Genomic DNA, 18,405 nt, shown 5'->3' on the forward strand with positions numbered 1-18,405 from the left:
CACACCGACCGCTCCGAGTTTTGCGCGTGGCTGTTAAGGACGTTTACATTTGAATTTCCCTGAACCGCCGGGTGTGGGCAGCGGCGCAGGCCCGCCCCGGAAACCACTCGGCTCCAGGCTCCTTCCCGCCACTCGCCGAGCCGGCCCCTCCAGGGGTCCCAGCGAGGTGTCGGGAAGGCCCCGCCGGCGCGGGAACCGGGCCGCCTACGAGCAGTCCAGGCGCCACGCCCCGCCGCCCTCAGCCCACCCTCCACCACGCCCAGCTCCGCGCGCCCCGCGGACGGTTACCAGGGGGCCCGATTTTGAATTTGCAGACCCGGCCCCCAGGCCGCCGGGGCGCCCCGCCAGCTCCCCATTGGCAGGCAGCGGTCACGTGCGGCCCGGGCGCGCGCCCGCCATGTTGGGGGCTGCCGCGCTCCGGCCGCGCCACCTCCGCCCCCCGCGGCTCGCCTCCCGCCCGCCCCTCCGCCCCGCCTGAGAGGAAACAAAGTGCTGCGGGCGGGAGACTTCGTGGCGGCGGCGCGCGGACCCTGCTCGGCCTTCCCGGTCACCCTTGCCTCGCATCTCCCCTAGTGCGTGCGTGTGTGTGTGTGTTTGCGCGTGTGCGCGCGTGTTTTCTTACAAAGGGCATTGACGACTGATTGATTCGTAGTCTTCCCCGAGCCCCCGCCCTTTGTGCTGTAACCCCGCCATCCCAGGTGCTTCTCCCTTCCCGCGCCGGCCCCTGCGCGGTCGCCGATCGCCGGTGTGTGCCTTCGGTCCCGGCTTCGCTGCCTTCAGCCTGCTGCGTGTCCCCGCGCTGCCCGCGGCCTCCCCGCTGCGCCCGCCCCGCCGATCGTCCCGCCGCTCTCCCGCCGCCCGCCATGGCGACAGCGACCCCCATCCCGCCGCGGTCCGGCGGCCGCGCCGGCGCCCCCAGCACGCCGCTGAGCCCCACGCGGCTGTCGCGGCTGCAGGAGAAGGAGGAGCTGCGCGAGCTCAACGACCGGCTGGCGGTGTACATCGACAAGGTGCGCAGCCTGGAGACGGAGAACAGCGCGCTGCAGCTGCAGGTGACCGAGCGGGAGGAGGTGCGCGGCCGCGAGCTCACCGGCCTCAAGGCGCTCTACGAGACCGAGCTGGCGGACGCGCGACGCGCGCTGGACGACACGGCCCGCGAGCGCGCCAAGCTGCAGATCGAGCTGGGCAAGTTCAAGGCCGAGCACGACCAGCTGCTCCTCAAGTGAGTGACCGCTCTGCCGCCGCGTCGGCGCGCCCCCGGGCCTGGGGGGGGCGCAGCCCGCCGCGCCGCGGGAACCCCGGAGAGGGAGGGGGGCCGGAGTGCCCACGCCCGTTCCCGTTCAGGGCAGGGTCTCTGTCCCCGGGAAGGAGGAGTGTTTCTTAGCGGGCGCAGGGGTTACGGAGGGAGCTGGAGTTGTAGCGATGGTGGGACTGGAGGCACATTTCCTGACCCTGGATACCCAGCTGGGCGGGCGATGCGACCGCCTGGGGCTGCAGGAGCGCCTGGCTTCGAGGCTTAGACCTCGGGACACGGGAAGGCTGTGGGGCGCGGAGGCCGGGCGGGCCCCAGGTGCTGGGAGGTGGCGCCGGGCACGCGCTCGAATGCGCGCCCCGGGTTCCGGGCGGCTCCAGACAAAGCGTCCGGTGGGTTTACCGTGCGGAGAGGGCCGGCCAGGGAGGACTTGTTCCCCGCCTCGAGAATGAATGAGTTCTGCGCCTGGCGGAGGGAGGAAGGGGAGGGACCTGCCTTGAGTGTCCGGGTCTCCCGGGGGTGGGTCCCGCCTTGGCGCGCTCAGTCTTGGCCCTGTGACATTTTGTGAACGGTCTGCGCCTGCCCTGAGCAAGGAGAGAGGGGCGGGGTCTGAGCCGCGCGCCACCGCGGGCCCCGGGCCGGTTGGGTGTTTAAGATATCCTTCCTGCGAGACTGGCGGGGCCCTTGGGTGCTTAGGCGCGCGGGACTCGCAAGCTGAGGCTTTGCATGTCCAGGCCACCGTTCCCCCATCCGTGAACCTCATGCTCCCTAGGCAGCAGTCGCGCCTCCAGCTTTTGCACTCATTTAATAATTGTCGGTCTTTCGGGTAATGGGGAGACCACGCTCATTCTCCGCGTCATTGTGCTGATAGCCAGGGCAGATGAAAGGGTGTTGTGCAAATGTGGAGTGTGTGGCGAGGGAGAGCTTGTAATTATTCCACCTAAGGGACTCTGAATTTCATCCAGCGCATAAGGGTAAAATTGCAACCCTTTGCTGATCCTACCTTGACTTTCTGGTGAGCAAAATAGCGTAATTGTCATCATTAGGCAACTTAGTGTTGATGTCAAGCTTTAGATTTAGAGATTTGCTAAATTTGTGTCCAGAATTCACAATCTTCATCCCTGTTGCCAATTGAAAATTTGCCAAATGAAAATCGATTTTGACTTTGACTCTGCCTCTCCGTGTCTTTCTATCTGTATCCACGTGAATGATCCTGTCTCAGTCTGTGATTTTTGTATGTGTGAATCTTTACTTTCCCTCTTATTAAATACTCTTAAAGGCCATTGATAAAAATATATGTGCACTTGGTTAAAATAAAATATACGAAAAATACAAACTGAAAAAATATGTAGACTGGTTTATAGTGAAAAACGAGAATAGTCTCCTGCCTCTTTCCGGAGGCAATCACGTTTAGCCCTTTTTATTTTTATTCATTTCTGTTTTAATTTCTGTAAATATTTCGTTTCATAACTCAGAAAAATAAAAATAAAACAACCCTATAAGCTTATGTTCTGTTTCTTGGATTTACCAACCCTCCGGAATCATGTTTTGAATACACTTCTGTCTCCATCCCTCCACCCCCCAAGTCTTAATGAATTTCTTCAAATCTTAAATGCTACTGTTTGTATTATTCACTATTGTTACAGTACCACTTAAAAAGAAAACCTCTAAGAGCCAATTATGTGCTCCAGCCTGTTGGACCCATCCTAGTTTCAGAGATGTTAAAATGTAGCACTGATTAAGAATCTGTTACTTGCCACACTCTTCTGTGTGGATACAAAGATTACAAAAAAAAAAAGTTACTGCTCTTATGTTTATGTTTCTGAGAGTACATTGTAAGTAAGGGAAATACCCAGCAAGCAAATAAATATTGCATTTTATCTAATCTGAGGTATTTTGGGGCTAGTGCTTTTTAAATCTTTCTAGATCTAGAAGGTATCCATTGGAGATTTTTCACCCAGTAACAAGACTGCCACCTGGCTGGTGGCAGTTGTAAAATGCTATGCATGGATTATGAGAGATATGCTGGTTTCAATAAGATTAAAATGTGAAGAATGTATTAGAATCAATGAAATAATGTAAGTGATTTAATGTTGGATAAAAATGGATGCCACGGGAATAAAATAAAGCCCAGTAAAGTGATAACATTGTTAAGAAAGGCATGTCTGAGGGGTTGACAATTGAAAATAATAATAGGACATTTTGGAGGGGTTATTTATTTATTTATATTTAGTGAGAGGCAGGGAGGAAAAGACAGACTCCTGCATGTGTCCTGACGCAAGCCCCCTACCCTGTGATACTCTGCCCATCTGGGACTGCTGCTCAGTTGCTCGGCAACCGAGCTATTTTAGCACCTGAGGTGAGGCCATGGAACCATCCTCAGTGCCTGGGGCCAACTTTGCTCCATCTAGCGATCTAGCCCAGGCTGCAGGAGGGGAAGAGAAGCAGATAGTTACTTCTCCAATGTGCCCTGATCCAGAATCAAAGCCCAGACTTCTACAGGCAGGGCCCACTCTCTACCACTGAGCCAACTGGCCAGGGCTGAGATGTTGAGTCGTGTCTTGGGATTATTATTTTTTTTAAAATCTGTTCCTATATTCCTTTTGTAAAGATTAAATATACAGTAGTCTGTTCTTATAAGGGAGAATACATTCTAAGACCTCCCAGTGAATGCCTGAAACGGGATAGTGCTGAATATATATATATATAATTCTTTCCATAAAAACATGTCTACAATAAAGTTTAATTTATAAATTAGGCACAGTAAAAAATTACCAACAATAGCTAGTAATGAAATAGAATAGTTTTAACAGTATACTGTATTAAAAGTTGAGTGAATATAATCACTCTGTTTCAAGGAATCCCTTGCTGGAGTCTTCAGATAGGCTTCATGCATTCTGGTGCAATATGTTGCCATCAACTGGACCATTTTCTCTCTTCCATATGCAAATTTTGATAGCTTTTCTATCTTAATTTATTATGCACTGTGGCTGTAACTGTTGGAGTTTGAGGTTCAGCAGCAAAACTAGGACAGGTTTGGGTTTTTTTCTTCACAATTTCACAGATAAAAGATTTATTCTTACTGTAGAGGCTAATTAGCAACCTTATTAAGTCTAGAACTTTCACCTTTTCACTTAAAGGAAGCACGTTACAGCTTCTCTTTGGCATACCTGAATTGCCAGAATCACTGCTCTTGTGTTTTGGGACCATTACTAAGTATAGAAGGATTGCATGAACGTATGCACTGCAATACTTGGACAGTGGGTACTGTGTGTAGTGTGCATACCTTGTACGAAGAGATGATTTACATCTCAGGTCAGATGGAGCAGGACAGTGTAAGATTTCATCACATTTACTCAGAATGGCTTGCAATTTAAAATTTATTTCTGGAATTTTCCATTTAATATTTTTGGACTGTGGTTACTGTGGGTAATTGAAACATTAGAAAGTGAGACTGTGCATAAGGGGAGCTACTGTATTTTTTTTTTCTAATGTGCTATCAATTACTCAAAATATGCCACATTATACTTTGTTTCATATTTGAAATCTGACTTTCCTTATATAATTTTGTCCCTAACTAGCCTTTCATGTTTTTGTTGTTGACCAAAAAAATACTTGCCTTTAGTATATCTTTAAACCCTTTAAAGATATGTAATCATAACATCTATTACATAAGTCTACTTTCTTTTGTGGAATTCTGCTCTTAAGACATGTTACTGACTTCCTAGGGATTTTCCAGATTTAGATCCAGTTTCTTTCTGGGTCAAATATTTTCCTTTCCTTGTTTTTTTCTTTATTTTGTTGGAGGACATCCATAAATAATTTATTCAGAAAAGATGGCAAGAGGTAAATTCTCTAACTCCTGTCTATGTGAGAAATGACTTTGTCTTACCTTTGGATGATAGTTGGGCTAGGTATAGAATACTGGTTTAACAGTTTTTTCCTCAGAATTTGGAAAGTCATATTTGTTCCATTGTCTTTTAACATCTGGTATTGTTAACGTCTAATACCAGTCACAGTTATTTTCTTTTGGTAACTGCTTTTGTTTTTCCTCTTTGGAAGCTTTTGGAACTCTCTTTTATTTTGGCTTTCTGAAATTGCATGCTGAATAAGTAAGTCAGGTATGGATATTCTGTCATGCATTCTAGCTGTTATAAGTGTGTCCTTTCGGTTTAAAGTCTTGATCTCTATTTAGCTCTGGAAAACTCACTTTATTTACCTTTTGTATGCTCATCTTCTTTGTTCTCCCTAGTAGGAACGTTTAGTCCTTTAGTCTCTTGTTTTCTTTCATATATATATATGTGATAGAAAAATATATTTATTGCATTCTGTGAAATTACTTTGACTGTCGTCTTTGTCACAATAGTGGAATTTTAAAAGCACAAATTGTACTTTTAATTCTAAGAAATCTTTTTGTATATATATTACTTTTATTCAGTTTGTTTCTACAATATTTTCAGAATGCATTTTTTTCTTTAATCTGTCTGAGGATAATATTTAAGGCTTTCTTTTTAAATTTCTCTTCTGTAAATTGGATTATCTCTTTTCCTCCCTGGTCACTTATTTTTTTTTTTTTGACATGTTTTATTCTTGCTACTGATTTTGATTCTTGGTTATGTACATTTATAAATGAAGCACTAGGTAATGTTTAGTATTGCTCTTGTTATTGTTCAGGTGAGCCCTCTGCCTTTTCTGAATAGAACAAATTAGGACCTCTCTATATGAATAGGATGTGTTGTTGGCTAACTTACTGGAGAGCCTGCAGTTAAGCTAAGGGATGCTGAGCAGGGTCATGTGCAAAGCTGTTCCATGAGTTAATTCCTCTATTTTAAGCCTGCCTCACTATCCCCTGTAGACCCTGTGTGCATGTTCTGTGATATGCACTTTTATCTATATTTCTTGTTGAAATCTGTTGAAATGTCTGCCAGTGGTTCCTTATTCACTTTGGTACTATGGATTTATTTTATATATATATATATATATATAAATTTATATATATATATATATATATATTTGTGTGTGTGTGTGTGTGTGTGTGTGTGTGTGTGTGTGTGTGTGTATTTTTCTGAAGCTGGAAACGGGGACAGTCAGACAGACTCCCGCATGCGCCCCACCGGGATCCACCCGGCACGCCCACCAGGGGGCGATGCTCTGCCCCTCCGGGGCGTCGCTCTGTCGCGACCAGAGCCACTCTAGCGCCTGGGGCAGAGGCCAAGGAGCCATCCCCAGCGCCCGGGCTATCTGCTCCAATGGAGCCTTGGCTGCGGGAGGGGAAGAGAGAGACAGAGAGGAAGGGGGGGGGGGGGCGGGGGTGGAGAAGCAGATGGGCGCTTCTCCTGTGTGCCCTGGCCGGAAATCAAACCCGGGTCCCCCGCACGCCAGGCCGACGCTCTACCGCTGAGCCAACCGGCCAGGGCCTATGGATTTATTTTAAGTCATATAATGCACTGCTTTTATCTTAGGGTCTCGTGAGGAGGCTAAACCTATGCATAGTAAGCCATCATCTTGGAAATCAGTTAATTTTTGAGCAGTAATTGAAGTGTAAATTGTATGATGAAAAGAAAGAAATGTCTTATTTGTTTGGGTCCATATAGGTCTTGTATTTACTTAAAATAATTTTTTTATACTTAATAAATAATTATTTATTTGGAGCCAAAGTCTTTGTAATTAGTTTATCATTTAAGTGGATTTAGATGAAGAAACAGTCTTGAGGCTTGTAGATTCCAAAGTTACTTAGTCCCTTTCTGGTTCTTCGGAGACAAGAATTCATGCAGACACTTGGTCTTCCTGGAGAGAATTTGACAATAGCGTCCTCTGGAGGTGGTTTCTGGATCTACATGAACACATATCTCTGATCTAATATATAGCTGCTCCAGTTCAGTCCAAGTATAATTACATTTTATTGGAAGCTGTTTTGGGGAACAGTTTCCAAGAATGATGATGAATGCCATCAGTCAACACTTTAAAGAAAAAAGTAAAGAAATATTGAGTTACTTCAGAATTTAGTATTAACTAAATATGAAGGAAAAATAGATACAAGAAATTATGTTGATCAGTCTTTCAGTAACTAATTCTGTGGATGCATACATTTTTTTTTCTTCAGTGATGTGGGTCCATATCTTTTATGTAAAACCCTTACCAGCAGCTGTGTTTTGGAGGTAAAAGCAATGACAATTTTAATAAGGTAACATGATTCTCATACTCTCTCTGACAGCTCCAATGGAGTCTGGGGTAGCTCTTCATCATGAAACAGATATTTCTGCAGGGAAAGATATTAATTGTCACAGTAAATGAAGAAAGACAACTAAAAATAGACTTACATCTATTCAGGTCTAGTTTTGTTACCAGGTTAGTTAATGAAACATTTAAGTTTTAGAATTCTAAAAGTGCATTTAAGAGGTTGTCAATTTCTGTTTTAAATTGACTGCTTCTTATTAAGTTCACTTGACTCATTAGATTCCAAAAAATTTCTTTTACTCCTCATTTGATTTTTGTTAGATATTAAAACTTGAAAAGCTGCAAAAATAACTGCTAAGTTTCTCTTTTTATTTTATTTGTAAAATTGATTTTAAAGAGAGGGAGGGAAAGAACAAGAGAGAGCCAGGAGCATCAATCTGTTTCTGACCCGGGATTAAGCCTGCAGCTGCTGTGCTTCTGGACGATGCTCTAACCCAGTGATTTTCAACCTTTTTTGAGCCGTGGCACATTTTTTACATTTACAAAGTCCTGGGGCACACCACCTACCAAAATGACACAAAATGGCACTCTAACACAGTACACGTTATACATATAGTTAATAATATAGTGTCTAAATGTATTTATACTCACACCTGACCATGTCTCATGGCACACTAGAGTCTAACCAACTGAGTTATCAGGCTAGGGTTCTTTTTTCTTCCCTTTTCAAAAACAGATTTTATTTATTAATTTTACAGAAAGAGAAGCGCAGAGGAATGAGAAGTATCAACTCATAGTTGCTTCACTTTAGTTATTCCTTGAATGCTTGTGGTGTGTGCCTTGATCGGGCAAACCCTGGCTTTATAACCAGCAACCTCAGCATTCCGGGTGACACTTTTATCTACTGTGCCCCCACAGGTCAGGCTAAGTTTCTCTTTTTGAAAATTATGAATGAATTAGGAAAATGGTGGTGAGGGCTCACTGGTATCTATCTCATATAACGAGTGCTATAGGATCATTTGAGATGCTGAGCAGTCTACTGTTCCTTTATTAAAAATAAAATTACAGAAACGCCCCAAGAAACACAGTTTAATGTCTTATAGGCGTTAGGCTTTAAGCCAATATTTTCAAAGTAGTCTTTGAGCTATTGCATACACATTAAAAACTTTTATTTATTGATTGATTTTAGGGGGGGAGAGAGAGGGGAGAGAGAGAGAGAGAAAGAGAGAGAGAAACATTGACTTGCTACTCCACCTATTTATGTATCCTTTGGTTGATCCTTGGCCCTGACTGGGATTGAATTTATAACTTTGGTGTGTTGGGACAATGCTCTAATCAACTGAGCTACCTAGCAGGGCTTGTACACAAATTTTGTTAATAAGGCAGAATTTCATACCTTTTAAAATTAATTGGTGCTTTTTTTTTTCAATTTATCTTATGAAAATAAATTTATTTATTTTTTTATAAATAAATTTTTATTTTAATGGGGTGACATCAATAAATCAGGGTACATATATTCAAAGAAAACATTTCCAGGTTATCTTGTCATTTAGTTCTGTTGCATACCCATCACCCAAAGAGAGATCGTCCTCCGTTACCCTCTATCCAGTTTTCTTTGTACCCCTCCCCCTCCTCCTCCCCCTCTCTCTCCTTCCCTCCCCCCACCCCCCATAACCACCACACTCCTGTCCATGTCTCTTAGTCTTGCTTTTATGTCCCGCCAATGTATGGAATCCTGCAGTTCTTGTTTTTTTCTGATTCACTTATTTCACTCTGCATAATGTTATCAAGATTCCACCATTCTGCTGTAAGTGATCTGATGTCATCATTTCTTCTAGCTGAATAGTATACCATGGTGTATATGTGCCCCATCTTTATCCAGTCTTCTATTTTTTTTACAGTGATTAAAAGCCTTTAAGCAAACTCTTGGCCAATACAGCAAGAATCCATAAAAGAGTAGTGTCCTTAACATGTTCACCAAGTCCAAGTTGGCCCTATCACCATGCCAAATCCCTGAAAAATGCAACCCAACCACAGTTCAGTCTGTTAGGAGCTGTCACAGGGAGCAGGAGTCCAGGAAAAGTCCACATCCAGGAAAAGTCCGCATGGCACTGGACTTGTTGTTACCATTCTACACTTTGCAGCTCATGTCCAAGTCCCAATGACCACTGCTTCTAGCTGGTAATGATTCAGGTAGACTGGAAAAGCCATTTGCAGCATGTGTGGATATGGAGCTTCTGTTCTCCTCTGCCAGTCTCGGTGTGGCTTCTTCAGTGTTCCTTGGTTGAAGAGTCCTCTTAGTTTAGTCCAAAGTTGGTTTTTCCAGATGATGGTTCTTAAAATTAGTTTGTAATCCACTTTGGTTCTGGGAGGTAGATGTTGGTACGTCCGCCTACTCCAGCGCTATCTTGTCTCCTCTCCAATTTTTTTTTTTTTTTTGTCCAAATAGAATAAAGCATAATGTTGATTGAGTTTTTCATGGTACATGTGGACCTGAAGATCTATAGACTTCCCCCCTCCAGCCACAGGCATAAGTGATTGAGCAGGGTGGGTCGGAGGCTGAGGCATCAAGCCTACATAGTGCACTCCTTTGTGGAAAACAGCATTCCTATGATTTTACTTTGTCAGTACATTAGTAAGGAAACTTCTAATGGGAAATTTGGTTTTGTGAATTTTCATAACAAAGAAATTGCATACAGATGTTGGCTTGCTACTAGCAAATATGATTGGGACAATTTCCATCAGTATCAAGTATAAAAGCCTGACCAGGCTGTGGCACAGTGGATAGAGCGTCGGACTGGGATGCCGAGGACCCAGGTTCGAGACCCCAAGGTTGCCAGCTTGAGCGTGGGCTCATCTGGTTTGAGCAAAAGCTCACCAGCTTGGACCCAAGGTCGCTGACTCCAGCAAGGAGTTACTCGGTCTGCTGAAGGCCCGTGGTAAAGGCACATATGAGAAAGCAATCAATGAACAACTAAGGTGTCACAATGTACAACGAAAAACTAATGATTGATGCTTCTCATCTCTCCTTTCCTGTCTGTCTGTCCCTATCTATCCCTCTCTCTGATTCTCTCTCTGTCTCTGTAAAATAAATAAATAAAAATAAATAAAAATTAAAATGGCATTGCCAATACTAAAAAAAAAGTATAAAAGCACTACCTGAAATTCAAGTTCAGATTTTTGGTGACTTGGGCTAAGGCCCCTAATTCTTTTTTTGTTTTTTGGTTTTTGTTTCCTTTTTTTTTTGTATTTTTCTGAAGTTGGAAATGGGGAGACAGTCAGACAGACTCCTGCATGCGCCTGACCGGGATCCACCCAGCATGCCCACCAGGGGGCGATGCTCTGCCCATCTGGGGCGTTGCTCTGTTGCAACCAGAGCCATTCTAGCGCCTGAGGCAGAGGCCACAGAGCCATCCCCAGCGCCCGGACCATCTTTGCTCCAATGGAGCCTTGGCTGCAGGAGGAGAAGAGAGAGACAGAGAGGAAGGAGAGAGGGAGGGGTGGAGAAGCAGATGGGCGCTTCTCCTGTGTGCCCTGGCCGGGAATCGAACCCAGGACTCCTGCACGCCAGGCCAATGCTCTACCACTGAGCCAACCAGCCAGGGCTCTTTTTTTTTTTTTTTTTGCATCAGAGACAGAGTCAGATAGGGCAGACAGACAGGAAGGGAGAGAGATGAGAAGCATCAATTCTTCATTGTGGCTCCTTAATCTCCTTAGTTGTTCATTGATTGCTTTCTCATACGTGCTTCGACCCCCCGGGGGTGGGGGGACTACAGCAGACTGAGTGACCCCTTGCTCGAGCCAGTGACCTTGGGCCTAAGCTGGTGAGCCTTGCTCAAACTGTGCTCAAGCTGGCGACCTAGAGGTCTCGAACCTAGGTCCTCTGTGTCCCATTCTGACTCTCTATCCACTGCATCGCAGCTCTTTAACTCTTTGAGCCTTCATTTTCTCATTTTTGAAATTGGGATAAGGAGTTAGCAATATTTTACTGAATCTCAAGAAGAGTGAAAAAACTTAGACCTTTTTCTAGCCAGTCACTTACTTGTCTCTTACTAATGAATGAATTTTATCTAAATTAGCAATTTGAACAAATTAGGAAGCATACTGAAATGTAGTTATGATAAACTAATTTTCATTTTTATTCCTTTTTTAGTGGAGATGGGGTAGTGATTCACTATATAGTTGGACTTACTATATATTTATTGGGTTGGCATTCTGTATATCTCGGTCATTGATAGAATGAAATTTAGGAAATGTGTATAGGCTAAACAACATCTGCAGGATTGTTTAGTTCAGTTTTTGGATCTAAAATAAATGCTAGTCTGCTTTAGGGGAGTTTTCTTTGCACATAATATGATTAATTGAAAAACAAACACATTTAACCTGTGTATTTCTTAGTCTTTCCTTTATGTCCCGATTTTGCCCTGATAGAAGCAAACTGACAGTGATATCTTGGCTTTTATGGAAGAGCTAGAAAACTTCCACGTTGACTATACTTTAATTTTCAAGGCAAGGCCAGAAGGATGGAAACTCTCAGAACTGGTGTTAAAGTCTAGGAAGCAGGTCCTAAGGAATTAAACTGTCATGACACTTCTCATGCTTTCATAGGACGTTTGGTAGAGCAAAATATCTTTTGAAGTTGTTTATTTAACCTAGGGCAGTGATTTTCAAACTTTTTCATCTCATGGCACACATAAATTATTAACTTAAATTGTACAGCACCCCCCCCCCCCCAAAAAAATTACATTTTTTGCTGATCTGACAAAATAAGTTTTTGTTTTGTTTTGTTTTGTATTTTTCTTTAGTTGGAAACGGGGAGGCAGTCAGACAGACTCCCGCATGCGCCCGACTGGGATCCACCCGGCATGCCCACCAGGGGGCGATGCTCTGCCCATCTGGGGCGTCGCTCTGTTGCAATCAGAGCCATTCTAGCGCCTGAGGCAGAGGCCACAGAGCCATCCTCAGCACCCGGGCCAACTTTGCTCCAATGGAGCCTTGGCTGTGGGAGGGGAAGAGAGAGACAGAGAGGAAGGAGAAGGGGAGGGGTGGAGAAGCAGATGGGCGCTTCTCCTGTGTGCCCTGGCCAGGAATCGAACCCGGGACTCCGCACGCCAGGCCAATGCTCTACCACTGAGCCAAACGGCCAGGGCAAAATAAGTTTAATTTTGATTCAGTCATACCAGTTGACTGTTGTTGTGTTGGCTGTTGTCATTTTTTTTATTTGACATTCTAAGAGAGAAGAGGTCAGTGCCCCTAACTAAACAGTCAGGTATTGCATGTTTTAAAAGTTCTTGCGGCACACCGGTTGAAAATCACTAACCTAGGGGATTAGACTAAGTAATCTTTTGGTGTACAGATTCAAGAAAGTAAAGATGTAGAGTGAAAGATAAAGCACTATGAAAATGTGCCTCCGAGTCTCAGTCTGTTACATTTGTTCATTTCATTTGACCTGTTGACGTCACCTCTGACAGGTCTTAGAGATCTTTAGACTTTGGTATCACCAGTGTAGGTCGATTTCATGAGAATGAACATTAGGTGTCAATTGGGTGAGGGAACCCAATCTAACTGAAGTTCCCAGTTCAGAGTTCTACAACGGTTTGCTTATCAGAGTTGTAGCTTCTTTTTTAAAAAAAAAAATTTTTTTAAAAGTGTAACTGTGATAAGGTATTTGGGCTTTGGCTGTTATATTTGGGGGAGTTTTTGAAAAAAACTTTTTTGGGGGGCAAGAGAGAGACATAGAGAGGAAGGGAGAGAGATGAGAAGCATCAACTTGTAGCTGCAGCACTTTATAGTTGTTCTTTGATTGCTTTCTCATATGTGCCTTGACAGGGGGCTCCAGCTGAGCCAATGACCCCTTCAAGCCAGCGAGCATGGGATCATGTATATGATTCTGTGCTCAAGCTGTTGAGCCCACGCTCAAGCTGGCAACCTCGGGGTTTCTTTTAAATTTTGTTTAAATTTATTCATTTTAGAGAGGAGAGACAGAGAGAGAGAGAGAGAGAGAGAGAGAGAGAGAGGGAGAGAGGAGAGACAGAGAGAAGGGGGGAGGAGCTGGAAGCATCAACTCCCATATGTGCCTTGACCAGGCAAGCCCAGGGTTTCGAACCGGCAACCTCAGCATTTCCAGGTCGACGCTTTATCCACTGCGCCACCACAGGTCAGGCCCAACCTTGGGGTTTCTAACCTGGAAACTCAGCGTTCCAGGTTGATGCTCCATCCACTGTACCACCACTGGTCAGGCGAAAATGAACTTTTTTATTACACAAATATTATATGTTCATTATGGAAAACTAGGAAATATAGATAAACACCAAAAAGAAAATAAAAATTGCCCTTAGTTCTATTGCCCAGAAATATAAGCTCTAAAGTTTGTCTCTTCTTATCTATATATATATTAACAAAAAATGGGTTCATGATAAATATTGATATGTAACCTTGTATTCATGCAGCACTATTCTGTAAAAATGTTACACATCAGTAAATGTGCTATACCTTTATTGAACACAATTTGAAGATTTCTTCAATAACCTTTATTGGTCAGTTTGCTGTGACGAAGGCTATGGAGTAACTGAATCTACCCAATTTCTCAGGCCATAGTGGGCTGTGATTCCTCTTCTCTCTCGCTTACATTATCAGGTTTTTCCTCTGGTTAACTTAATGGTTAAATGTTAGCTAAATTTACTGCTTAAATGTTAACAACCAGATAAAGTACTGGTAATTACAATTCTGCCAATTTTTTTTTTTTTTTTTTTGTATTTTTCTGAAGCTGGAAACGGGGAGAGACAGTCAGACAGACTCCCGCATGCGCCCAACTGGGATCCACCCGGCACGCCCACCAGGGGCGACGCTCTGCCTACCAGGGGGCGATGCTCTGCCCCTCCGGGGTGTCCCTCTGCCGCGTCCAGAGCCACTCTAGTGCCTGGGGCAGAGGCCAAGGAGCCATCTCCAGCGCCCGGGCCATCTTTGCTCCAATGGAGCCCCGGCTGCGGGAGGGGAAGAGAGAGACAGAGAGGAAGGAGGGGGGGGTGGAGAAGCAAATGGGCGCTTCTCCTATGTGCCCTGGCCGGGAATCGAACCCGGGTCCCCCGCACACCAAGCCGACGCTCTACCGCTGAGCCAACCAGCCAGGGCCTCTGCCCATTTTTGATGCCACTTGTAGCAGTGGCATTTCCTTTTTGGAGGGATTTTCATTTCTGGAGGTTCCTTTGGGGCCTCGATCACTTTTATTCTCGTGTTGCTAGCATAAGGGAGTACAGAGATCAGATATCAGATTATAGTCTTAGATTTCTGCCAATATTTTTGGTGTAGGCTTACATGGTAACTGATGTTTCCTTAACTAAAATATTTATTTGGGCCTTTTTAAATTTAATTTTTGGCCTTCACTGCTTTTGGATTTATTGGCCATAGATAGAGAATTACAGCACTTTTACTGCTGGAAGGGGACTTGTATCATCTGATTTAACCAATTTATTTTTTTTTATTATTTTTTAAATTTATTGATTAGAGAAGAGAGAGAGAGAGAGAAGAGAGTGAGAGAGAGAGAGAAAAGGGGGTGGGAGGAATGGGGGCATCAAGTTGCTTCTCATATGTGCTTTGACCAGGCAAACCCAGGGTTTCAAACCAGCTGGCCAGGGCTTAACCAATTCATTTTGTAAATACAGAATTGAAATCTAGAAAGATGAAAATACTTGTGTAAGATGCAGGATTAAGAGCCAACATTATTTCCTGCTTATTGTGCTTGCCGGGCACAATGCTAGACATTCTCCCGTAAGTCTTATGACAGCCCTGTTGAGGAGTGCGGGAACTTGAAGCTTAGGGTAATTAAGTCTTTTGCATAGGATTACTTAGCAGGTAGATAAATGGCAAAGTTAGCATGTTGATAACATTTTTACATATTTTGCCTCACTTAATCCTTAGAATAGCGTTGTTTTGCAGGCATTACTACTCCGATTACCAGCCTTCAGGAAGCAGGCTCACCGTACTGTCATGTGTTCTTGGGATTCCCAGTCGTACATAGGACAGTTAATTTTCAGGTCCGTTTGGGTCTACTTTTGGAAATAGTACTAGGTATGTGTTTTTTATGTTGATAGTCCATGCCTCCAAGATTGTACTTTTGGAAGACAGGAGAGTATAGTAATTGAAGCTGCTGTTTGAAATACTAACTGAAGGCTTTGTTCACTCATAAGGAAAGGGTGAAGATGAATTACTGAAAGGGACCTCTATCCTTCCTTCTTAAAAAGCTACTTTCCTACTTTATGTTTTAATAATAATTTTTTTTTTTTTTTTTTTTTTTACAGGGACAGAGAGTCAGAGAGGGATAGATAGGGACAGACAGACAGGAACGGAAAGAGATGAGAAGCATCAATCACTAGTTTTTCGTGTGACACCTTAGTTGTTCATTGATTGCTTTCTCATATGTGCCTTGACCAGGGGCCTTCAGCAGACCGAGTAACCCCTTGCTCGAGCCAGCGACCTTGGGTCCAAAGCTGGTGAACTTTGCTCAAACCAGATAAGCCCATGCTCAAGCTGGCGACCTTGGGGTCTCGAACCTGGGTCCTCGGCATCCCAGTCCAACGCTCTATCCACTGCGCCACTGCCTGGTCAGGCTGCTTTAATAATTTTAAAAGAAATTAAAATCTCTAAATAAATCTTTAATAGTCATGACAGAAATGTTCTTTTCCTTTATCTTTATTATTATTATTATTATTTAGCTAGAGAGAGAGAGAGAAACAGACAGACAGATAGGGACAGACAGACAGGAAGGAGAAAGATGACAAACATCATTCTTCATTGTGGCACCTTACCTGTTCATTGAGTGCTTTCTCATATGTGCCTTGACAGGGGGCTACAGCCCAGCTAGTGACCCCTGGCTCAACCCAGCAACCTTGGGCTTCAAGCTAGCTACCATGGGGTCATGTCTATGATTCCATGCTCAAGCCAGTGACCTTGGGGTTTAGAACCTGGGTTCTCTGTGGCCTAGTCCAATGCTCTATCCACTGCGCCACCACCTGGTCAGGCTCTTTTTTTTTTTAAGCGTACATTTGTGGCCAGGTACTACTGTGTGCCTGCCTTGAGCCAGATGCTGGGGATAGAAAGATGGAACACTCAGTCCCTGTTATCAAGTTGCTTACAGGTCTAGTGTAGAAGATAGAAAACAAATGCTACAGTATTGTGATACTTTAAGTGTGATACACAATACAATGTAATAAGTGCTGTGATAGCAATAACCATGTAGTGCTATGGAGATACAAAGACTACTACCTAAGGCCTACTAGGAGCCTTGTAAAGATTTCAAAGACATCCTGGGAGGTAGTGATATCTGAGCTGAGTGTTGGGAGTTAAGTAGGAGTTGACATCTAAAGGAAAATACTAAGAGAGGGTATTGTCCTGATGGCAAATAGAGCATTGAACTAGAACCATGTATTTGTTAATATAAATATAGAAGTAAATTAATGAGTACATGAATGAATGAAGAATACATGGTGGGGTAGGGGTTGGCTTTTATGTAATGAGGAGCCTCAAGAATTTTTGGCCTGAGTGACCTCAGTCTGGTGGTTGTGTGGAGGGAAAAGGGTTGAGGCGAAAACCTAGTAAGGACATTTGGGGAAGAGTGAGGTGACTCCTGAGCTGAGGCAGGCAGTGGGAAAGGAAGGACGGAACGCAGATTTGGGAAATAGGGTGACTGTTTCTGTGTATGGTGCCTGGGGAGATAGTGTTGCTCTGAACAGAGATTGGTGGGGAAGGAACAGGTTTGGAGGACCCTACTCAGGGTTCGTGGTGTTAGGGACTTCTTGGTGTTTGTTGGGCTTCCAGGTAGAGATGTCAGCTGGCAATTTGGAGTACTTACTAGTTTGGAGCTCTGAAGAGAGATGTGGCTTGGAGACACAGTTTTAGGAACATGGGTGATATATGGGAGTAGAGAGAGAAAAAAGAGGGGGAAAATCAGAGACATGGCAAACAGCTATGCTGTGAAGACTAGATAGAGAAAAAAGTCCACAGTGGAGATGGAAGGTAATAGCCAGAGAGGTAGGGAGAGTATCATGGAATAAGGAGATTTGCTAAGGAATGCTGGTGATTTAAAATGTCTGATGAGATTTAAAATGTACCCAGTTGACTTGGGTGCCTGGAGATGATCACTAACTGAGGAATGCCTTATGCTAGTGAAGGGCAGTGGGTCAAAGACACTGATCCTGACTGAGAAAGGAATGAAAAGAAATCATGAGCTTAGGTCACTTGACAAGAATGTTGGCTGTGAAGGGAAGGAGACATTTCTAACACCAATTTAAAGTAAATTCTTCCTCGATGCATTGAGTATAGAGGACTAGAACACTTACTCCTTCCTCTAAGATTCTGTACTGGAAAAGTGGTCATATTTGCTGAATAGTTTACTAGTTTCCAGGATGAAGATGAATCCCCAGCATTACCTAATAGTGGAGTGACCATATAATTAGTATCAAGAGATACTAAATTTTTTTTTCTTTTGAGAGAGGCCAGGAGAGAGAGACAGGAACGTCCTGTATGTGCCCTGACCGGGGAATTGAGCCATGTTACAGTAATATAATGTTATAGTAATTAAATATAAGGAAATGTAGAAAAATATGGGAGATATATAGAAATAAATTAGAATATAATATTAAAAGCCATTGAGGCAAGTAAATAAGGCTATGCCATCTGGGTAGGAATTAATCTGCCTACAGATATAGGCAGACTGCCTTTCACACAGGGCCCAGTTAGTGTGTGTGTGAAGTTATATAGAGATAAAAAGTTGCTTGATGTTATAACTCTAGGTTAACATAAACAAGAAGCTTCCCTAGAAACACCTTAAAAGTGACTTGATGTGACATTCTGGTAGATTAACCTAAAAAGGGCTCCCTTCAAGAAGTCCCAAAAGGTGGTAATCCTGTAGATTGACACCTGTTAGAAGGCATAGGCCAGAAAAGGGACTAGTGACCCTGACAGGGCTCCCTTAAGCTGTA

At 44.0% G+C, this 18,405-nt stretch overlaps 1 protein-coding gene across 1 annotated transcript in view; it reads left to right on the plus strand.

The window, feature by feature from the left end:
• Positions 1–412: 412 nt before the first annotated feature.
• The window catches only part of LMNB1 (lamin B1), a 59,049-nt gene continuing 41,056 nt past the window's right edge, over positions 413–18,405 (plus strand). The window contains exon 1 of the mRNA XM_066382133.1: positions 413–1,222. Within this exon, the coding sequence (XP_066238230.1) occupies positions 864–1,222 (359 nt within the window). The 5' untranslated portion in view covers positions 413–863. The remainder of the gene's footprint in view (positions 1,223–18,405) is intronic.

Source organism: Saccopteryx leptura, chromosome 4 (genome assembly GCF_036850995.1).
Source record: "Saccopteryx leptura isolate mSacLep1 chromosome 4, mSacLep1_pri_phased_curated, whole genome shotgun sequence".
NCBI classification, from domain to species: Eukaryota; Metazoa; Chordata; class Mammalia; order Chiroptera; family Emballonuridae; genus Saccopteryx; species Saccopteryx leptura.